The 24,160-nt window shown below is 44.9% G+C and overlaps 1 protein-coding gene across 2 annotated transcripts; it reads right to left on the bottom strand.

Moving 5' to 3' along the window:
- Window positions 1–3,248: 3,248 nt before the first annotated feature.
- Window positions 3,249–13,470, bottom strand: LOC6737818 (paired box protein Pax-6). 2 transcript variants are annotated; one of them, XM_002084610.4, is made up of 6 exons: window positions 12,738–13,470; window positions 8,226–8,480; window positions 6,097–6,237; window positions 4,428–4,883; window positions 4,189–4,373; window positions 3,249–4,013 (listed from the first exon to the last, which is right to left on the bottom strand). In XM_002084610.4, exons 1-6 carry the CDS (start codon window positions 12,973–12,975, stop codon window positions 3,381–3,383), a joined length of 1,908 nt encoding a protein of 635 aa, XP_002084646.1. In that variant the 5' UTR covers window positions 12,976–13,470; the 3' UTR covers window positions 3,249–3,380. The 2 variants fall into 2 exon arrangements, with proteins under 2 accessions (XP_002084646.1, XP_016031599.1); XM_016169679.3 differs by having other exon boundaries at window positions 3,249–3,996; window positions 12,738–13,469.
- Between the last annotated feature and the right edge of the window lie 10,690 nt (window positions 13,471–24,160).

Consider the following 24,160-nt stretch of genomic DNA (forward strand, 5'->3'; position numbering starts at 1 on the left):
GGGCCCCTTAATTTCTTTGAGTGTGTGCTCCGCTGGTGGTGGTCTTATCAGAAGCCGCGGAGTACTCCCCGATCTGCCAGAAATGGCATTGCTGCGCATCCATTATCGGCTCTGTCACTGCTCTTGCTGGGCGCAGCCACGCCCCCAAAAGCGCCACTGGGCATTTGGCAGTGCGTTGGGGTCCGTCTTCCAGGGTTGGATTTTGGGCTTATGGCCTGAGTTATTGTGTGGATACGATCAAATTATAGGCTTAGGCTTGCATTAAACTCGCATAGACGTCGTCGGTTGGCTGCAGCCAGAGGAGGAGCAGCCATGGGTTCGCGGGTTCTGGAGAGGATGCGCATTTTATCATCGGGGCATCCGGTCGCGGCTCCTCCTATGCTTGATTTTTGCCCCCCTATTTTTCTGCTCTTTTGGATCCACAAGCCCCTCGCAACTTGTCAACACGTGCAAAACAATGCTCGGAATCGCATTCGCATACGGATTTGCATTCGGTTTCCCATTCCCCAAATGACGTGCAAATGAATTTGAATTTATGCAAATGAGCAGACTGTTCGCACGCCGCAGCCACAAAGTCTGCGCAGGCACAGGTGATCTCTAAGGTAGAAAACAAGAAAAAAATCATAAAAAAACTCTGGCGAAATGAAATAAAATCGCTCGAAATTGCACCAATTAAGGGGAAATGTATGGAGAGGATCGTCGAGGACCAAGCAAAAAATAAAAAAAAAGAACAGAAATCGAATGGTGGGGGGAATGCAGATTGGTCTGCATTTATCAGCGATATTAAAGCGTTAAGTGAATTACTTATTCTCCTGGTCGCAGCAATGCGTTACCTTTCATGTCCTCCTGTCCGGAGGATGCCCCCGCTCCAATCCCACCTGCCCTCTCACCTTTCCGAGTTGTCAATGCCGATGTCGATGGCCGCGATCTTGCGTGCGACAATTATATGGGCCCTGTGCTGTGCGACGCCAGTTTGGCTCCCGATCTCATGGCCAAAAGCGGCAGCTCTCTGAAAAGAGGGCCCACATCCAAGGGGAGGGCGTATGAGCTGGGTGCTGAGGAGCCAGGACTAGTGATCCGGCTACCGGAGACGCAAGGCTTTGGCCATTCTGGTGCCGCTCCGCGCCGCTGATCGATTCGCAGCCAATCGATCGGCAGCATCATGCAACCGCGCACAGCCTTCAGCCTCAGCATTTGGAGTGGAGATCGGAGCACAGAGGTGGATCCAATGGGGGCTCCATGGGGCTAATAAAACTCACAAAAGGGAACTTTGCTCTCAGTCATTTTCTGGCAACTGCATTTCCTTTTGACTAAGATAAACTTTAGTTAGATGACTCAAAGTTCGAAGTGGTTATGAGTTACCTTTAAGCACCCTTTTGGGCTTCGCCCCTGTGCTCCAATCCTCAACTGGGACCCATTCCTGCTCCTTAGCTTAACAAATCGTGCCAAATAACACAACATAATGACAACAAAGCAGACGACGACGACGACTCCGAGTCCGCAGACGATGTCCACTTGGCTGCCTTTGGTCTGGGATGCTGGGTTGTTGGGATGTTGGGGAGCTGGGAATCGCAGGTCGGTGATTGCCATTTCAAGATTTCGCCACTCACACCAGCACACAACGTGGGGATGGCGAAAATTAAGAGATATTTATAATAAGCACGAAAACCACTTAATACTAACGCCTTTGGCAATTAACAGGTACAGGCAACGGACAACGGCTGAATTGGCGGCCAGGATGCAATCGGAACTCGGGGATGATATGCAGTCCACTCTCGCTTGGAGACACCAACTCCATTCAGGGACACTGGCTGCCACTAAGAAAATAGAGCGGCACATTTGACCCCAAAGCGCCACTTTGAACACAAAAGGCAATTTCGGGGAAAAACTATTTCAATCTGACAGATTCACTGAGATAAAAGTGAATACTATACCTAAGGATTCCAATTAATATATAATAATAGAGGATCGTTTTATAACTCATAGCATCTATTACCAACAAGATGGTTTGTCTGCTTTAGGATATCAACAACTGCCTTAAAAATTGGACAAACCTAGAGTTACATATGTGTAGACATACAAATTGTCAGATAAAAAATAGAATAAAGGAGAAATATATTTACAATAATAAGATATAAAATTTCATATAAATAATACTCTGTAACCTTTTACTTTAGCTAATTTTAAGCTAACCGATCTAAAGCAATTTTAAAGATTTTTCGATTTATAAACTAAGGAAACAATGTAAAGCTTTAAATATATTCTTTTACCTTTCTTCTGACTGAATTCCATATCCATATTTTGTATGTCAATTTAATGGCGCCTTGATGAGAAGAGAGAGATTCCCTCACCCCATGTAAGCAGCGCATGTCAAATGGACCTTTGATTGAATTTTTTCCGGTGTAGCGCTGTCTTATGGAGCACAATCCATTTCGACGACTCATCGAAAGCCGCAGGTATCCATCCAGGTATGGAGATTCAGGCATTAATTGTTTCGCATTCCCCTGGCTGGCAGGCGGGCAGGCGTCTTTCTTTCATCAAAGATCGACGCTGGAATTGACGCCTTCGGTGGCTCATTACAATCCGGACAATCAATAATGGTTGGATGGATGGATCGGTGAATGGATGGGGGATAGGAGAAATAGTTGGCGCATAGCCCGATTGATTCTCACCGATCGGCGATGAAATGAATAACTGTTTTCGGGTGCTGCCCCCGTGGATCAACTTGAATCAACTCGAATCATCTCTTGAGCGAACGATTATGGCAGTGGTTTTCTGATTTGACAGGCGTTAAATTAAAATTTAATTCGGCCATCTATATAATTATAGTGATCCATCCGAGCATACACATTGACGACAAAAACGAGGACGGCGACGACGACTACTCGCCAGCGCATGTAATTAAAGCCACATTAATCACCCGGCTCCAGCGATGGATTCCCTCCACATCCCCTCCAGATCCCCACCAGATCCCATACCCATCTCTCGCCAGGCACTTGAGTTGGTTGCTGTGGAGCTGAAGCCTGTGTGCCACTGGGACTACACCTCGGTGTGTCTGCTTTTCACTTCGCTTTTGGTAGCCACAAAATTGTCAGATTTGTCCACTTGAGTTATTTTCGAAAAGACTCTTTCGAGATCTCCATGCCTCTCCGCTCCCCCCAAAACCATTCCCCCTCGTATTGCGCCAGGTGTGTCAAAGGGTGTCATTTTGTGAATTTCCAAACCAATTATACGAAACTCGTGAGAACTTATCGTTTCGATTTTATTTGTTTATTTGTACTCAGCACGCGGTTAGAAGTTTTGTTTGCAGTGGTTGAAACTGAATAAATTATGTAAAAATTGCACTAAATTCTTGATTTAAAGCGATAGGAATGAAATGGTCACTCGGCGTCGTGCTCCACATTGATAACCTCCTCCTCCCCCTCATCCTCATACTCCCGCTCCTCCGACTGATGATCCCGTCCAGACTGCGCCCGGATTGGTAACGAATCATAGCCCAGATTCAGGGGCGTGCCCATGTACTTAGCTATGTACTGGCGGGCGAAGCTGAGGGCAAAGGCCGCCGCCGATGCCGTGGGCAAGGTCATGGGCATCGGCAAGGTCATGGGCAGGGCGCGAAATGCACTGTTCTCACCGCCCATTGATAATGGAGCTGATGCTGTGGGTGAGGCAGTGGCCACCGCCGCTGCTTGCTCTTCCATGTGCTGGTTGCTGCTGCCGCTGCTGGTGTTGCTGCTCATGTTGCTGCCGGGATTGATGGTGTTGCACAGTTGACTGTTGCTGCTGCTGGTGGTGGTGTTGCACATGTTGCTGGTGCTGTACGCATATGGCTGCTTCTGTTGGCCAGATTCTGGAACTGCAACTGGAACTGGAACTGGGATTGGAGCCACCGGACTGACCACCGGATTGACCAACGGCGTGGGTGAGCTCGATGTCGAGGGCGAGTCGCGCTGCTTGAGCAAGTTGACCCGCTGGTGGCGCCGCCATTTCGCTCGTCTGTTGGAAAACCAAACCTGGTTGATCAATCGGTGAAGAGACAATTTGTTAGTCGATAAAAAAAGAGACGGGGGATTCGCTGTGTGTTCATCACCGGAGCTGATAGCTCCGTCTGTGTGGTTAGTAGGGGGGTGTTCGAGTTGGGATCTTGTTGCTGGTATGCCAATAATAATGTAGGTTCTATCGACTCACCTGCACCCTGGCCTCGCTGAGCGCCGTCCGTGCGGCCAATTTCTCGCGGGTATTCACACAGGGATAGTGCGACTTGTCGAACTCCTTCTCCAGCTCATCCAACTGCTCCGGACTGAAGGTGGTGCGATTGCGCCGGAACTTCGGCTGGTCACTGTCCTGCGACTCGCTGTCCTCGCCCTCGATATCTGCAAAGGTATATATGGTGATTTAAGAAATAAGACTGTGGTAAGTTGACTCACCTATCATCCGATTGGCATCTGCGTCTGGGGAACGGCTGTCCCTGCTCCCGGAATCCGGCGAAAGTGCCGGCAGGGAGAGGCGTCCACTACCGGCACTACTATTCCCGCATCCACTGCCGCTGTTGGTATTGTGGCCATTGCTGTGGGTGGTGTTGCTGTTGCTGCTGTTGGGATTTGAGCTCATGTTGCCATCACTGCCATAGCTGCTGCCACTGCCGCCCGGCTGCAGTGCACCACCTGCTGCACCAGGTGGCGTGGCCAGGGGCACGGCTCCCCACAGCGGATGATGCGCCGGCCAAGTGGGGAAACTGGTGTACGGATGCGGATGTGTGGGATGGATGGCATAGCCGTAACTCGCCGCACGGGCAAATTCCGCAGCCGCTCTTTCCGCCGCTCGATTCCGTAATATGCGATTGATGCTGCTCACCGAAGGAGCAGTGGCATTGGTGCAGACACCTTTGGATTGGAATATGGAATAAATATTCATGATTATTTTAAAATGATTTTAAATATTATTAACAAATAACAACTATTACCAACTAAAAGAAGCTTCTCCTTCTGACATTTCTCGCTAGCCCTAAAAATCCTCAACATTTGGTCTCTTCTAAACCTAATCTATTTAATATGATAGACTCTAATTTTACCACCAAATAGTTTATAATATTTATGAAATGACAGTAAGTTTGAACATTAGCTACTGAAAGCATTCTTTAGTCTCACCGCTTAAAATCAGTTCATTTCAATTGATATTCCCAAGATCGAAAGAAAAAGGAAACTGATTTGGATACCCATCTAGTCGCTGTCTCCTACACCGGATGCCGTGCATCATGACCTGCTGGTGACCCCGAAATGAGCCGCAGATTGACTGTAATGAGCGGAGCGATTGCCATCTCGCCATGTGTGTGTTCGTGCGTCTCATGCGAGAGATGGCTATCGGATCGATTCATTGCACACCGTCCTCCTGTGCCCAGTGTCCACTGTTCCCGTCCACCATCCACTCTCCGCTCACCCCTGACCATGTTCCACTGCCCACGGGGGCAACTGTCAACTGATGGACTGGTTGCTGAGTCGCCGATTGGACTACTTAACTGGCTACTATTCTGGCCGCGATTATCTCGCAAACTTTGGAGGAGGGAGCCCGAAATGAGTGACACAAATGTGAGCACATTTACATATCAATCGGACGACTCGCAGCGGATGTTCATAAATTAGCCAATCGATAAATCTAAATCTGCCACAGTGGAACAATATACATAATATACATACATACATACATCCTACCGATTCCTTACAACATTAAATGAGCCCTCGACGGGCAGTCGAGCATTACGAGCACCATAAACACATCAATCCAGTGCCGATGCCCGATGCTGATGGCTGCGCCTTCCAAGTTCCTCCTGTCAATCTAAGGGAAGAGCTGCATGAGCTGGAGGAGCTGGGATGCTGAAGAAGCGCGTAAGCGAGTTGGAACCAAGTCCAGCCGCCTGTCGCGACCGTTGTCATTTGTTGGCCAATTTCGCTTTCGGGGGTTCCCTGTCAGTTAATTAGTCCAGCTACTCGCATTGTCTCCCTACCCATTCGATGCTCCCTACTCACTACTCCCTACTCAATATTCCTACTTGATAATCCCAATCGGTATCCTCCTGGTCTTTGTATTCCATTCACCTACCTTCGGTGATCAGTCGCTCGCGGATTTCCCAGGCGAAGATCGTCGGATTCTCTCGCTTGTACTGCTCGATCTTGGAGACGACAGTCGGGGTGGCCACCTTCGGCTTGGAGCCGCCAATTAGGCCAGGTGGTCGCAGGGTGCCTGCAAGATGGATAAATTGGGGGTTAAGCATTGTACTAAAGGATATGGATCTTAAATAGAAAGGAAAACTAGTGAAATATAAAGTATCTACTTAGTATGGTTTTTAGTTTAAATAAGTACTAATCTACCAATTTTAAAGATTGAAATCAGTAAGTTTCTACCCATTTTAATATTATTCAAATTGATATTGATTTATGTTTGATCATCGAAAACAACATCCGTTTTGAGAACAAATTTAGCCCTGATTGTTTCTGATAAATGTGTATAATTATCGAAATGAATTTTGGTAGCCGGGAAATCTGTTCGCTTTAAGGGCGTGTCCGGCTGTTTAAACTTAAGTAGACACATTCCCCATCCCAGTTGTGCAATCAATTTGACTGTTTCATATTCTATTACCACTTGGGCTGACTTGGGTGCCTTCGGGCTTGAGTATTGTGAATATTGTGAGTATTGTGAGTATTGTGCGACTCGCATAATTTTCACATTGTTCAAAGCTGGCGTGGCCGTGTGGGCGTTTCGAATGGGTCAAAAGCCCGGCGGGCGCAGTGCATTGTATAGCTTTTGGAGGCTTCCACACACCAGTTACTAGCTACTATCTGTCAGATACTTCCACACATAGCAGATGCGAGATGGAATGGCAGATACCTGCTACCTGTTGACTGCCTGCTCCGAGCCACTAACTAACTAGACAATTAAGCCAGCAGCCGGCGTCCATTCAGCGTAGCGCTAATTTGAATATTTGACAACATCAGCTCAGCGGCCCCAGACTCCAAGTCGCAGTGGCAGCCAGCCGAGTCACCAAGTCACCAAGTCACCGGAGTCATCGGAGTCACAAAGTCGGCTCAAATGATAATTCGTCGGAAGCAGTTGACAGGCGGGCGCGTTTATCTTGTAAATTGAGCTCTGTCGCCGGATTACACTGGGAGAAAATGCCAGGGATAATCACTTTGGATCGCAGAATTAGCTGGTATTAACTTTGATTCCAAGTAATTTATGACGCATCTCGATTTGAAACAAACACTTTGCTTTTATCGCATTGCCAGTCGGGTTTTTTTTTTCTCGGCAACATTCGGTTGCCTTAAATTAATGAATGAATGGGCACAAATGTACTTGCACATTTGTTTTCTAGCTGGCTTTTTGTGCAAAACGGAAATTATTTACACAATTTCAATTGACTGGAATGGGAATGAATGGCATCCACACAGATCGGATGCCGCGATTGGAAGCTACGCTAGTGAGTATCTGTGAATGGGCAGATTTATTTGGCGTATCTACTAAACTAGCTAGTGACAAAACAGCACTTCCCTAGTTAGTTGCCATAACATTTGAATTGCGGTTTGTTAACTAATTATTGTATAAAATGTATCTCATTAATCAGAAAGTGCATCTAAATATTATTCATTGTTTTAGTTCAATTAAGGGAAAACAACTTATAAGCTTGTGATCCAAAAGATATGTTAGATATTAAAGTAACAGCATTTCAAGATAAAGATATTCTCATTTCAGAGTGGCAAAGGTTAATACAATTTAGTTTTATACTTTTAAATACTATTGTTATGTTATTTGTTTATGAGGAATTCTTTGTTTCCGGCTCAAGATCTAAGCTTGCATTTCAAATTGTCCGTTTCGAGTGCAGATGTGTGCAAATCGAGATTGACATGGCTGGTTGTTCTGGCCACAGGTGGCAACAGGTGTGCGGCTGCTGCAGAGTGCCTTGCGGAGAAGGTGAGAGGACGAGGAGGGCGTCCAGGTGCAGGTGGGGGCGATGGCGATTGCCAATCGATTTGTCGTGTTTACGTGACCCCAACAAACGGAGCCGTGCAAATCGATTGGGACGCTTGGGGACACTTGGCAATTGCATTTGGGGCGCGTGTTTTGTGGTTCCGCTGCGGTTAATGCCGCTGATCGCATCGGTCAGGGTGGTCTAGACCACGTCTGACTTCCTGCTTGCCAACTGCCCTTGGCAACTACCCCCCTACTTTACTCACCCAGCAACTTGGATACGGCTCCTTGTTGGGATAGCATATGCTGCGCCAGATCATATCCTCGCAGTCCAAAACGGGACAGCTCCAGTAGTCGATGCTGCGAGGCCAGGGCGTTGAGATTCGTGGCCGCCGCCGCTGCTGCTCCTGGTCCCGCTGCTGCACTGCCTCCGCAGAAGATGCCTCCCAAAGCCGCAGCAGGGGGTGCTCCTTGGGTGAGGATGGGCGTGGAGGGGCTCAAACTGTGCGGTTGGGCGAGAACTGGAATGGGAGAGCAGAAAAGTAATCATTAGAACACAGAGAAAAATTTATGGCAAGAAGGCTAGATTTTTGAGATTTTATCTGATATTAGGAAATTAAAGTACAAGTTTATGCTTCAAGTTTAAGATCAATTAGGCAATCAAAAGTAATTTTAACATAAATTAACAATTTGTAGTGCCCATTCTTTTGTATATACTATTTTTCTTAGTGCAGGATCGCCAAATCATTAAACGTCAATTGGAATTTAAACGAAGCTGTTGCCGGCATTCCGCGCGTGACACAGAAACACCAAGAAATTTGTAGCCCGATCATCTGGAGAGACTGGGACTCCAATCATTTTGGGGGGCAGCTGGGACGGACAGCGAACAGAGATGGCTGGACAAATTTCGGTGTGTTTTTGATCGACGACGTCAAAGTCAAAGTCGAGCCAGGAGGAGCTGCTGCGTCCTCCATGCCCCCGTCCAGTGGCGGAAGTGTCAACGTTTATGGGCATAATGGACGCGGTGTGGTCCATTACCGCTGACACCGACTGCTGATTCCAGTCGGAATTTATGAAATTCTCGCTGGCAATTTGTACCTCAGAGCTGGAACTCTGAAACTCTGGATCTGTGGATCTCAGTATCTCTGTATCGGAATCACAATCGAAATCGCAGAATTGCGGAATGGGATGGCAGATCGCTTGTCAGCGGACTGGCAGCAATTGGCCATTCCTCGGATGTAGAAGCTTTTATGTTCATTTTGACATTTTATCTGATCGCGAGAACTGCACACATTTTAACACCTCTTTTTTGGTGCGATCGAGCTCCGTGTGTGGCGACGACGGCATGCCATCGTGTTCCCAGTATGCACTTCGATTGGGGCATCTCCTCCAGCTTCGCCAGCTCCTGGGCTAATTAAACCCCATGCAGATGGGACTGCGACTGGGACTGGGAGCTGGGAGCTGGACCTGGACCAGCTTACTCCATTTAAAAGTGCCCGGCTGCAATTTGTTGCACTCGCATGTTGCGCCAATTGTTGTGGCCGCGGTTATGGCCATGCTTGATTTATGCCGCCGCAACAGCCGGCCAACTTGGATGTCAACAGGCGGTGAGTTTGCACCCGGATTGCCCCAGTCCCGATCCTGTTGCCTCTTGTCGCAGTCACAGTCCAGATTCTATGGATCGACCGATGATTTACTACGCAATGCGACAGCTCCGACTGCCCTGCGATGCGCCTCAGTCAATTGCAAAAGCGGCTTAAAATCGCTGGAACCACGGCCCAAAACCAAAGCCACTCGCTCTTCTTCTACATACTGTACACTGCGATTTTAAGGGGGTATTTATTCCATATAAGGATTAATATGGTAGTGCGATGCTTTCATAGTATAGCTATATAATTGGATGAGCGTTTAATTCGAAATATTATTATCTGTTTTATGATAAATATATAAACATATGATGGTTTTATTCGTATTAAATCTATTATTATTATAGTAAATGAATAATGAATAAAATGAGATAATAATTTAAAGGCCAAACTATAGTTATGTATTGCTTTTTATACAATATACATATATGTAAATATCGTAGATATTAGCTATTGCTGATATAAATATATAGATCCATATAAATCGTACTCTTTCTTTGGATTTAGTACGGATTTTTCTCAGTGCATTCGTTCGCACGTCACCGTGAGACTTATAACAAGAAGCGATGCCGATCGGAGTTGGACTGAAGCTCGAACTCGAACTGGGGATCGCAGCTCGCCACAAGTGATGATCGCCTCGGAATTCAATTGATAGTTTGATTTATTGCTACCGGTAACTTTTTGCCGCTTCGTCCCAAACCCCTCTACCCCTCTCCCTCCACCATCCTCCCAGCCAGCCAGCGCATATAAATTAAAGTTGCTCGCTTTTTATGTGGCTCCTCGACGCATCCCCATCCCGATCTCCTAACCACATACCCATCCCATCCCATCCCAATCCCAATCCCCTTCAGTTAGTGCTCGCTGATCTTGTTTGTCGCGCGCAGCGCATTACTCGTCCTCTGGAAAGCGAAGCTTCTGGTTTTTACTGCCAGTGCGCATTACTGCGATCTTCGCACATTTTCCTAAGCTCCAAGAATTTCGCGGCGGAGCGACGTGCTCTTACATAAGTCACTCTAATTTTATGCCATCCTTTATTGGATTTCATTGTACGGCTCTGGCTTATGGTCTATGGCTATTAATTGTGGCTAACCAGTATGGTGCAAATATGCAAATTGAAATAAAACACCTTTATCTTTTCACAGATGCATAATTGCTTTTTAATTGTGTATCTAAGTTTGTATGTTTATCTTAAAGATGATAAAACGTAACCTTGGACAAATCTTTTGGGACCATTAAATTGGAGTGAAATAATAGGGGAGAAACTATGTTCGATAGTGTTCAGTATCACTTAAAATTCCAAAATCCATAGGAATATTAAAGAAGTAATGATGTTTTAAGGAAATTTATCATTGAGGAGAACTGATATGAGCTCAGTTTGGAGATCTTTACTTTGTAAGATGTACCAAATAAAGTTATGTTATCCAACACCGAAGTTGTCGCACTTTAGTAAGTAAGTACTAATATTTCCCTTTAAGCATATTGTTAGCAATTTTCAATGTGTCCTGAAATGGTGACCCCGATTCCTTAGCCGGAAGAATCGCCATCTGGGCTGACACACATATTCGCCAACGTAACGCAAGTGGAGAGTAACGTAAGGAGTTCGGACCATGTGCATACGAAAAGTCCAAAACCATACTACATATAAACCAAAACCGAGACCCAGCGAAACTGAGGCACTCCTCGGAATCATTGTGCACACCTTTTATACGCTTGGCTTTCTAAGAATAATGCGAATACACGCACCACGTAACCTGAGAGCCCTAAGTATGGTTTCTGCCCTATGCTTAAACTTCAATGTATGCCATGTACCTTCTACCACCCCTCACCCCACAACCCCTTCGATTCTGCCCCCCGTTTTGGTGTCTCTCTTTCAGCGAGTCTCTACCTCTCGGTGCTCTTTTTATAATTATTTATTTATTGTGCAACTTCCAACACCTTCCAGAGACAAGTCAAAGCTTTGCTGTCCGCTGCGTCCCGCTTTTTCCATCCGGGGAATATACTCGTACTGTATGTGTGTGTGTGTATCTTGCAGATACATTCGATGGCCGACGACGTGAACTAATTTTATTTGACAACCCATACTTGTGCAAAACAAATTGCCACTGATGTGCGAAAGACCAAAACAGTTGCCACAGCTCAGTTGTGTCTTGCTGCGTGTTGCTGCTGCTGCTGCGTTGCTGTTGTGAAATTTCCAAATCATTGCACTGCTCCAGCAGGCATTTGACTAGTGCCACCAGTTTCTTGTGCCCGCTTGGCTTTTGTTTTAAACAGTTTCGGGCCCCCGATTCCCGATTCCCTGTCAGTTCACGGAATTCGCCCAAAACTTGCGGCTCACATGGAGCGTGCAGCAATAGCAGTGCCACAAGGGGCAACATTAGTAGTAAAATCAACTAAGAAGCCAGCGAACTTAACTTAAATGTTAGTGAAGATAAAACATTTGTAGTTCTCGTGTAAATTAAAAAAACAATCAAGCAAACGGAAAATCAGTGAATTTAAAAGGCTATTTAAGTTACTTTTAAAGCTTTGGTGCTAAAAATAATAAGCCAAACGTGTATTTAAAAATTACAAAAATTATTTGCTGTATGTAAAAAATTTTTCAAAAAATGCAACAATTAAAAAAAGAAAACTATTAAAGAAAGATTGGAAATGTGAAGTATTTAATTGATGATGATACATTTAATAATTTGGTGACATTAAGTACAGCTTATATTTTTAACCCTTCTTTTGTAGACTTGTTGTAAGATATATAATACCCTTAGTCAAGGAAAAAATGTGTAGGAAGTTACTCACTGAATACTTAAGGTGATCATTAATAATAAATAGTGGGATATTAAAATATATTAATCTTAAATACCATTTTATGGTGTTTCAGTTCTGATTTTCAGAAGAAAAAAAAAATACCAAGATGAGCCTTTGAAAAAAAAAGGCATTAAATAAGATAATTAAATAAAAGTTTTAAGTTTTTGTAAATTCAAAGTGAAACTATTATGTCTGCTAGTCGATAAAGTCATTCAAATGTTCTTGCTAAATTAGAAAGGAGCGTTTTGTTTCAATCTAACTTTTACTCGCATCAACAATAAATTAAAATGTGCTAAACAAAGCTTGTAAAATATTAACTATTTTACCACTCACCTGTGGTGGCTGCCGTGGGCGAAACGGGCGTGATTGCCGCCGGCTGGCCGACGCCTCCGGCGGAACTGCCCAGCAGTTGGAGATGCGACGGCAATGGCACGGCGGCCATGGGCATGATGGCGCCGGGGGATTGGGAGCCGGCGGTGGCGGTGGCGGGAATGGCGGTTGCTGCTCCTGGCAGGGAGACTCTAATGGCTGCAGTTGTCCTTGTGGGTCCGGGTGAGGTGCTGGTTGCCATGCCACGCTTCCAAAAAACGCTTCAAAAGCCAGCAATGCAATTCGAGTTTTTGGTGATTTTTTTCTCAGTGAACAACAGGCGGCATTTTGTGGGGCTCTCTGTGTTTCACCGACGGTTTTTTTGAAAGGGATTATTTGTGAACTTTTTTTTTTGTTTTTTGGCACGCCACTCGAAAACGCGCACCGGAACCGCTCGCCTGTGTTGCTGTTGCAAGTTGCAAGTTGCTGCTTCTGTTGCTGCTGCTGTTGCGGCTGATGTTGCTGTTGCGTCGTGTTGTTGCTGCTGCTACTGCTGCTGCTGCTCAACCAACGCTCGCTGACTCGACGCGCACCGCACTTCGCACTCAAACTCAACGCCCGCCGACTCGCTGAATGAGACTGAGCTCGGAGCCACCGGCAGCGCAATATCTTACTTGGCCAAAACCTGGATCGGGTTGCTATAGCTGTTGTGTTGCTGCATTCTGGTTTGCCTGTGCTTGTGGTCGGTTTGCCACTGAGCATTCAGCCGTGTTTTTTTTTTCCGCCTCTGAGTGTGTGTGTGTGGGGGTGCGTTAGTGTGTGTGTGCTCGCTTTGAGCGTCGCCCCATTGAGCAGTTTGCTTTGTGGAAATGAGAGGCAAAATCGGAGGTGAAAAAAATATGCCGAGAAAAGCGTAGCAGTTGTAAAAGTTCAATAATTAATTACTCGGGCATTCGATTTCAGTGCATTGTTTATCAAAAACTTTCTGGCCCGAGCTGCGCTACCAGTTGCTTTTGGCCTTTTAATTGAGCGGCGATTTTGTTTGGTAATACATACTTGGTGTTGGCCAGTTGGAAAAGTTTTTATATGGAAATGCCGACACCACGAATCGGCTGTCAATCATCGATCACTAAAGGAAGCACTGAGAGAAACACTCGGCTGCTTTTAGTGAGCTTGAGTGATTTTAGGGAAATTAAACATGATATATTACCTAATCCTTAAATAAAACTATATCTTAAAGATGTAATATTAAGTTTCATATTAATGTGCCAATAATGTCATTTAATTTATTTATTTTTTCTGACTTTCGTATTGATGGTGGTATTTATGAATTGATCAGATAAACAATCAAAGGGCTGTTGGCGGTAAACAATTTATTAGGTAATGTTTGCAATTGAAGACGTTTATATGATGGTGAACATTTAATTTTTAAGACATTATAAGCCATACTTTTATCTAAGCTAAGCAAAAGTTATAAATATATATTAAAGATATATATTACATATGTAAATTCTACCAATATTCAAACTTTTTAAATTGTTATAGTATGAAATGATATGAATTTTTTCTGCGTGATTCTCAATATCCTTGGCTCCCGTACGCCGAACTCCTCTTCTTTTTCCCCAATAACAGGGATGCGCAAAAAGCGCATTACACGGGACATTGGCGGACATTAGTGACTTGGCCGGACGAGAAACCAATGAATCCGCGTTGGACGCGACTCCACTCGTTTTGGCCAACCACCGCGGTGGTTACTAGCCAAGTGGGGTGTGCAGTTTGGGTGGCAAGAAGGTGGTAAGCAGCGGCGTAACCGATTAACTAGGTGGAGAGAAAGAGAGCGAGATAAGGCTGCGCAGCAAAGTAGCCAGAGCGAGAGGGAAAGCGCAATATGCATTGCGATTGCAGTGGAGTGACAGGAGCGGCACGAGGTGAAGATGGGTCGGCTAATTGATTTATTTCGCCCACTGTTCCCCTCTCACTCCCACTTGTTCGCTGGTTGGCTGAGTTACAGAAATCAGGAGCCGTGTAATAATGGCCGCCAACTTTTAAGTCTGTGTATGTACACATGTATGTATGTGTGTTTGGGCCCTTTAACGTGAAGTGATTTTTGCACAGCCAGAGGTGTTGTTATTGCAACTCCCCATTGCAACCGCGCTTCTCTATCCCCCCTTTCTTTTTTAGTGGGTGTGACAGAGAGGCGGCGAACGGACAACCTCCCACACTGATAATAGAAAATAATCAATTTTAATGGCCTATAATTTGCCAGCGCAAAATAACAATGATTCTACGGAGATAGAGAGGCACAAGTTTTGCCATTCAAAATGCACAGCCATGCACGCAGCGTACAGAACTTTTGCCAACGCAGGCGTACTAATTTATTTATGTTGATAGAAGACTAGGCAAAAGTTGCTTCCACTAAAAAATATATATATGTATGTATGACAAAAATGAAAAAAAAAAAAAAACAAATTGAAAGAGAGGGAGAGCGCGTTGAGCTCGACTCACCTTCACCTTACATAATTTGAGACAAACTCAAGCTGGCTGGCCAACTGAGTGAGAGCGAGTGAGAGGCGTGTCTGAAGAGCAGACGCGCAACTGCGCACTAGCTATAAAGTTGTCTCACTCACTCTCTTGGTAACTATAATACCTAGTTATGCCCAATGAGCGAGGACTAAGAAAACTCAAAGAAAGCCAAAGAGTCAGGGATTGAATGGAGGGGGGTCTGAAAGGGGGCTTAGTGTTGATCGGATGTTAAGCAGCGGAATTAACTCGCGCTGCCCAGCCCCTCCACTTCCCCCCTCCTGATTGATTTCGGCCTGCATGATTGATTAGATTAATAACGCGGCTAATTAAACATTTATCACTGTATCTAACAAACCGCCCGAGGGGGCGCAAATTAACCCTCCAAAACAACACAAATTATGCCTGCTGCTACAGGCCAACTTCTTTAAATACAACCTTGTTAATTTATTATTTTTAAATATAATAATATTTGTAAATTTAATGCACAAATTATAAAAGTTAGTAAGTACGCTGTTATCCCAATAACTTCTTAATAAACTTAACTTAATGTTAAGATAGGATTTTATTTCAGCAACAGTAAAACCATTTAAATGTTGTTTCGAAGAAAAAAGTAGAAATAAGGAAATAACGCATTCTATTTAGCATTTCTTTTTAATATAATATCTCTTGTTTTTGGTATTAAGATACTCTAGACCGCGAACAACTAAAATAAAAGCATTGTCTCAAAATAACCTAAAAAATTAGTTGAATAATCATGTTTTATATTAAATTTATTGTTTATATAACAAATAGAAATTCCATTTAAGGGCGTTCGACTGTGTGTGACTATGTGCCTGCTTCTAATTGCGTTTCGTGCAACTTTTTCGGGGATGGGCGCATTAATTATGGCCGCCTTGGCTAACGCCTGCCGGCCGCCATTATTTCGGCAGCAAAGTGGCCAAGTTCCAACCAGATAGCCATCTAGTATCTACATCCCAGCCCAAAGTTACCCAAAACTAAGAGCCCAGCCCCGTGTGCCGTGCATATTTGTGGTAGCCACGCTTCCTGTTTTTGTTTGCTCGCCTGTCCGTTTGTCCGCCGTCCGTTTGTCCGTATGTCCGTTGTCCGGCTGAAAATATTCCAAACAATGTAGACAAGAAGTGCTCAGGCCGGGCGGAGTTTTTGTGGCCGTGGTTAGCGACGCGGTGGTGTTTACCCACATGTAGGCATATGCATATGCTGATTTCCACCAAGGCGGGGGTCATAGTCTTTTTTTTTTGAGGGGGGCTTGTGTTGGAGGAGTGGGTCGCCAGCTTGGTGAACCGTGAAAAACCCTGGGGTAGAACACTCCTCCAACCCAAACAGAGAATAGGAATTTCGTAATGCTAACAAACAAATAGAAAATAACTTTTAGGCACAGCACTGTAGCTTCCTCATAGAGAAAAACCTTTCGCTGGAGGTTCTGTACACAAAAAGAAAACTATTGCAATCCATAAGATACGAAAATATCTTCTATGTATACAAATGTCTTGCAATTGAAAAATAAAGCTTTCTTTACACTTTTAAAACTCATCCTTTCAAATACCATATATTACCCTAATATCTATAATAAAAGGCATCTTCAGAAAAAGCTATCTTAGATGTAGTTTTTCCTTCTTCAATGATGTTTGTAGTAAAATATATTTTTCTCAGCGCAAGACCTTCTTTATAGATACCAAATCCAGCGGAAATATGCTCAAGTTTCTGTTTTTGTTGGTCGGAAATGTTTAGCGCTTGCTCAGAATGATTAAAGTGTCGCTTTTTGTCTAGTTCCAGTTGCTTTTTCCCATTTGCATACAAATGTTCGTCAAAATCTCGCTGAGTAATGCGAAAGCAAACAAATCTACGTACTCCATTGTAGGTTAAATTGCAACAACTTCCTGATTCTTCTTAAAAGTTGCTGTAACCGCGAATTAGATTTTGAAATGCCATTAACTCTGACATTCTGCTGTTATTTGTTGGGTTTTCTCCAATCTCTTAGAAAAGAAGGTATCTTTATATAATATAATATATGAGTTATAGATTAATAATAATTATTTTGTAACACTTTCTGATTTAGTTATGATGGCGTTATAATCCCTTAATCCATTTCTCGGCTCCGTCACTCAGATTTCGATACTGAAATCGGCGGGCGGCTGAGTCATGTGCTCCTCCTTCGATATCACGACGAGCACGCACCACTCGGCCGGCGGAATGTAATGATTAACTCTTCGCAGTTGCTAAATTAAGTGAGTTTTTACTGCTCCCCACGAAAGGGGGGGCGGGGGGTGGCCACAAGGTGTTTGGGGAGTGTCGCCGAGCCGGGGATACTGCATCATCGACTGCAGTCAACTTGCAGTTGGCCAGCTGAAAAGTGAGTGGGTTAAGGGGGGAGAGCGGAAGATCACATTGCGTGTCTGGGGCCAGAAATGATTTCCACATACCACAGCAGTTAAAGCCCTTAAGTCAGGGAGAAAATCCAATTAAATTCGGTAGCGAAAGAAATAAGTCTGAACTGTCGGCAAAATGATTCTACATACACGTATTTGCGTCAACATTGATTTCGCAGCAAACAGAAACATCCAAACAGGGATTCGCTCTGCTCGGGACTCCTCGCCGGATTCGGGGGGCCGTGCGGACAACGAGCGGATCCAAGACAAAGACGCTCCAAGACGAATGTAGTTCATGTGCATGGCGATGGCGTGATTGAGGACGAACCCGAGGACAGCGGCACCAGCGGCAGCAACAACAACAGCAGCAGCAGCAGCAACTTAAGCAAAAACGGGAGCAGCGGCAACATCAGCAGCGGTAGCAATAGTACACATAGAAAAAATACTACACATCAATTTAGTTAAATTAACATTGTCATTTTCTAAAAACTAGGTTATTATTATAAAAAATTTTAGATATACATATTCTATAGGGTTTTATTGCATTTATACTCCAATCTGGCTTTTAGCTGATTCATGAAAAGTTAGATTCCACTTGTGTCCTTATAATTCCATAATTTTTCACCGTGCAACATGAACATTAGCCACATGAGGCAGCCACTTGAGTTCGATTGCTGCAACTTGGTGAGGCGTGATTTGGGCTTAGGCGGCTGCCCGGACTCGCATTCGATGTGGCTCTCTCAGTTTAAGTTTGAGTTGGTACAAAATCCTTGCCGCAGACCGCAAAACCGTCCAAAAGTTGCGTGCCCATAGGTCTTCTGTGTAATTGCGCAACAATTGTCAGGAGCTGTAGCTGTAGCCTCCGCTGGCCCCGATTTCCGTCGATCCGCTCCTGAATGAGGCTCCTTAAGTAGCAGTTGGCGCTGTTTGTGCCCCCTTTCGGTTGCCTCTTTTAAGGGCAGAAACCGCAATCAAGACACGGACACGTCATGCAGCTCAAAAAACAACAGAAAATCTCGAGAGAGAGAGAAAAAAAAGGCATGTATATGTATAATACTCCTCCAGCTAAGTCGATTGTGCCGACTACCTTCGTGTCTGCGTCAAACTTGCGGAAATCTGATTTTAAAATTATTAACAACATGCAATGGCTAAATAGTTTTGCATTCGATAACAAAAGCCGCTCCTCCAGAGCCAGTTTCGAATAAAAAAACAAAAAACGTATCCAAACTGCATGGCCTGAAAAGTTGGAAAAATGCTAAGAAATGTGGGGAAAATATTCGTGTTTAGTGACCGCATCATATAATTCACGAATTCAAATGCAAACCATCGAATGGCTAGCGAACCGTTATAGGGTTAATTAAATGCAGATACAGTAGCTCCCGTTTCCACGACGGTTTCTCCACATTTCCAAGCTCGGAGCTCCAAACGCCAAACGCCAAGTTCCAAGCTACAAGCTCCAATGCAGCTGCAATTAGAAGTTGCACAAAAAGCGCAATAGGAAAAAAGCACAACACACACGGTGGAAAACTGAAAATGAAAAACATGGAAAACAAAATGGCGATAACTACCGCAATTTGCATATAAATGGACGTAGAAACGTCTTTAGTCACCCGAATCTTGAGCAAACCATAGGAGCGATTAACATTGTTGTCGACCGTCTGGAGAAGGGGGAAGGGGGCGTGGGAGGCAGAGGCGCCACAGGGGGCAGCTCGCAACTCGCAACATCGCAGCCAAGTGCAGTGGCAACGGTAGCAACAGCAAAATCGCAACAAAATGGCGGAACAGCCGACAGAGCGTGGCACCAACACCAGCCTGGATTCCCAACCCGAACACTCCCCCCACCCCCCTGGCAACCGACTTTCCACTCCCCACTTCAACAGCAAAACCAAGCCAAAACCAACACCCCACCATGGGCAATGGTAATGGTGATGGTGATGGTAATGGTGGTGCCATCAAGCGTGTTGGCTCGGTGGGCAAGGAACTACTACTTCTGCTACCACTACTACTACTACTACTGCTGCTGCCAAGCAGATGGCCTCGACCTCCTAGTACAGTGAGAGAAATTAGTAGGATATGGCAACAAAACAAAACAAGAAGAAAGTAAATGATGTGGTAAATGGAAAGTAAATGGTATGGAGTATTTGATACAAGGATATAAGGATAATAAGGACTTCCTTCTACTTGTCTGTTGATATATTAGTTACTTACATTTTTCTAATAATACTTTCTATACAAGAATCTATCAAAAGTTGCAGTGTACCTAGCTTTTTAGCTGATGGTGTTCCCAGACCTATTTAAAGCCCTTTGGCCAGCGACTTGAGGCGAAGCGACCAACTCTCGTATGGTTTGGTAATTGCGATTGTTTTTGTTCGAGTGGCGGTGCATTGGCTGCAGAAACGCGACCACCCGCGTCCCCCACCTCCGACTGCCGCCCACCTGGCACCCCCTCCGTCACTGCCACCCACTTCCTTCCACTGCCCACCCACTCCAAACCCACAGGCCAGCTCATAGCCAGCATTGATATCACCCATTGTGCCGCCGGCACGGCTGTTATTATGCAAATGCCATTCACAGGTAATTACCACGCTGCACCGTTATAATTGCACTCGAAGCCCAGCTAGAAATCGCGATTGCAGTTCGCAGTTTTCAGCTTTTCACCGTTTCAGCTTTCCGAAATGGGGGAAAAACCCAAAAAAAAATACAAAACAAACGGTGGAAAATCGAAGCCGCCAACAAGATGTTGCTGCCACTAATTGCGGTAGCTAGCTGCTCAGTTGAGACTCCCTTTGGCAGCCCAATCCGCACATCGCAGATGCGAAATCCACCCGACTTGGCCATTTCGAAACTCCGTTCAAATGGCAGACACAAGCCGACACGATTGTGGCTTTTACAATCTTTTAAAGACTTACAATGGCCACTTATTGCAAATCTATACGAACGCCAGGCTTAGGCCAAAATTACTTTTTCCGGCAAGAAAAAGGTCATTTAAATAAAGAAAACTTATTAGGCAAATATTGGGCATACATCATTTCCCTTGCCATAAATGTGTTTTGCTTTGCCATTAAAACGATGAGTTAGTTATGCACAAGTTCGATTTTCCTGGAATTTTACTTTCACTTTCCATAAGCTGATAAGGCTGCAATCATTAGTTGATTGTATTATAGCAACATGAAACATACAAAGTTGAACAATTACCTTTAGTTACCTACATTAAAAAGGCATACTTCGCTTAACTAGCTAGCTGTCATTGAAGGTCTATAAAACATCTAAATTTGTATATATTTTTTTAGAGACATATTGTTCCATCGATTTGGTTTTCCCATAAATTGATAAGCTGCGTTGGATTTGAATAAATTGGTTATATTAAGGTGGCTGTTGCAATGGCACCGCCACAGATGCTTATCTCGAACCTGACCTGTTACCTGAATGCTGTTCCAGCACCTGGGGGCATCTCGGCACCCTGGATCCAATGGGACACTTATGTGCCGCTGACACTTCCCGAGACATCTTGGACTGAGCCAGTGGAGCAACATCTGCAGCGGCGGGCAAATTAGAATAACTTAAAGACACGGCGGCACGCATTAAAATCGACTGCAGGCGATGCAATCTGCGGAATCGGCATCTTCAGCTCCTTTCGATTTCTGTTGCTGGTCAGTTGGGTTCGATTCGGTTCAGTGTTGTTCTTTTGATTTTGTTTTACTGACTTTTTACGCGCGAATCCTTTACACTCTGCTCGACTCTCGCCCGCTATCAAAAAGTAATAAATCTGCCGCTGATCCATCGTAAATCTTTGCGTTCCCTTCATGATTTACCCACATAAATCAAAATTATCGAGCCTCCAGACTCCGGACTTTTTATTCCGTTTTTGAAGGCCCAAGAATGGTGAGGAATCGGGGGTATTGGGTATTGGGCGTTAAGAACTTGGCCTGTTAACTGCTCGAAAGTGTTAAATGCATTCAATCTGCGAACTTGTCGCGACTGATTGGGCAGTTTGCGTTGAGTTCGAGTCCCGGGGATCATCATACTCCATTAGCTCGGGTTTTTGTGGACAAATCTTGGGCCTGGGTTATGGCGAGTCTTTTGGTTATTGCATTTAGTGCCTCAATCATCACCCCAAAGAATTTCCAGCTGTCGGTTCAATCAAACGGATCACCCAGCCACAAACCAAGATACCACAAAGTTTGGATGTATATCTGCTCACGCACCTTTCTCGCCGAAAGAAAATTCGTCACATGCAAAGTTAAATTACCTGTAGGGCTAATTTCATTTAATTTTCGGCCACTCAGCCATAGAAAAATGAAAGAAGATGCGGAGCGAGCGCTACAATTACAGCATATTTTCCCCAATTAATAATTAATAATTTGTTTGGGTCACGAACGGTTCATCGTGTCTCTGTGAACTGGAGGGCAACAGTTTGTACACACATATGTATATTTTTTTTGGTTATTTGGGTGAAAGAAACCAGGAGGAAAGGAAAGGCGACCTGACCCGCCTCCAGACGGAACAATCCGGCTGACTGAGACGCTTAATTGCTGTCACAAAAGACGGGCTAGGAATCGGAATTGGAAGTGGTTGTGCCACTTGGTACTGGAGTGCAGGTGAAAATCTTTTGTGGCCAAGACAAAGACCCACCTGGTGGAACACGCAAGGCCAGTCAGAGGTGCAGAACACATTTTGTGTGCGATCTCCGTTTCCTTTCCGTGAACTTCGTGACCCCCATGACATGGCTAATTCATCCGTCAGTTGGCTGACATCGAATCTGAGCGATTTCCTTCTTGGCCAGATATCACTGCTCCGTCATCTGTTGCTGCATGGGAAAACCTGTAGAACCTATACACTTATTGGATTTAATTATAACTATTTAGGCATTAATACCAATGTGATTTTGTTTCATATAAGCATGTCAAATTTTAGAGGGATTTTAGGAAGTTCAAGGTTTAAATACATGTTTAAATCTTCAACGTAAGACATGGTTTAGTTTTAGAAGCACACATTACCCATTGAGCACATTTTTCTTGCACTTCTGTTCCCTGTGTTTTTTGTTTTCCGCGAATTTCCCCCCTTTTCAGCTGGTTTTGCTCCAATTCAGCCTCAATTTGTGCCTTGCGCATAGCCATAAATTAATTGATGCCCTGGCCAGCTAGCTGAATGATAACCATCGCTTCCTCCCGATCCATCGCTGCCCGATTCCCACTCCCTGTTCCAGATCCTGTTTCACCATCGCATTCCCCTTGCATTTGAGCTTCGGGGAAAACTGTGCGCAGCTTCCCTGATTCTGCGACCAATAGAGACATCACCATCGGCGTTAAACCCATCGCAATCCCTGCTCCCTTTTCCCTTTGCCTTTTCCCTTGAACCCACTTTTCCCACTCTTGCCGAACCACTTGAGTTATGTGTGTCTCGGGCTGTGAATGAAGCGATGTGCGACCAGGATTGGCTAATGTACTGGATTCGGGCTGTGTCCGCTCCGTGGCTGCCACTGCCCACTCAGTCGGCCGATCCCATCCCATCCCATCCAGAACCATCTCGCCCCAGCTTGTCCCCCTAGTCCATATCATCAAAATTGTCGTTGGCTCGCAGTTAAATTAAGTCATAAATTCAGTATTTATCTGCTGAATGTAGTTTGTTGTCCGGTCATCACTTCAGCGTCAGCCTTTGTCGCCGCTGCCCAACCAAAAGCCGGTCGTCCCTCGCACAGTGGGTGCGATTCGAGTTTGCAAATTAGAAAATCAAAGTTTAGTCAAGCCATATATGTAGTTAGTCTATAAACCGAACGATTGTCATGTCATGTTTAATATAGTGATCATAAAAATTAAGCCTGGCAAGAAACCAATGGCTAGTTAAGTAGTCCTACTGTAATAGTCTTCTTAGAAAATCCTATTCCACTCAGGATCCAAGATTGGGTTAAAGACTTAAGTGCGCATTTTTAACAATTATTGAAAATTTGAAATATTAAACACACACATATACATGTATAAGCTCAAGTCGTACAACTATTTATTTTGTTGTTGTTCCTAGCGAATTTGGCCCACTGTGCTGTGGCCCGTGAAAGCCGCTCTTATCCAGGTTGCTGTTGCTGCTTTTATGGCAGCAGATAGCTCGCATGTGTCACCCGGCGCGGCGCCCCCTTTCAATCCACTCGCCTCCTTGGCTTTTTCAGCATCTCTCGATCCAGATCCTCGATCGAGCTGGACATTGGCATTGGTTCCGTTCCGTTCCAATCCAATCCGATCGCATCCAAGTCCATCCGATTCGCTCCGTTCCGGGGCAGCGGCTTAGCCCCACTTAACCGGCATCTTGGGGCGTTGCGAGTAATTGGATTGAGTTGGCTTCTCTCCATCGAAGAGCCTCATTCGCACTGCCAAAATATCTGAAAACATGGCCCCATGGGAACCACTCACACTTGCTCCTCGCACTCCGAATTTCAGATTTATTGGCGCACATCAATTAGCTGACACTCGGTATCCCAGGATATCGAATCAAATACCGCCGGCAGCCAAAGTGGCACAAATCATTGATAATGCAGATCAATACCGA

The sequence above is a fragment of the Drosophila simulans genome, chromosome 3L, assembly GCF_016746395.2.
Source record: "Drosophila simulans strain w501 chromosome 3L, Prin_Dsim_3.1, whole genome shotgun sequence".
Taxonomy (NCBI): Eukaryota; Metazoa; Arthropoda; class Insecta; order Diptera; family Drosophilidae; genus Drosophila; species Drosophila simulans.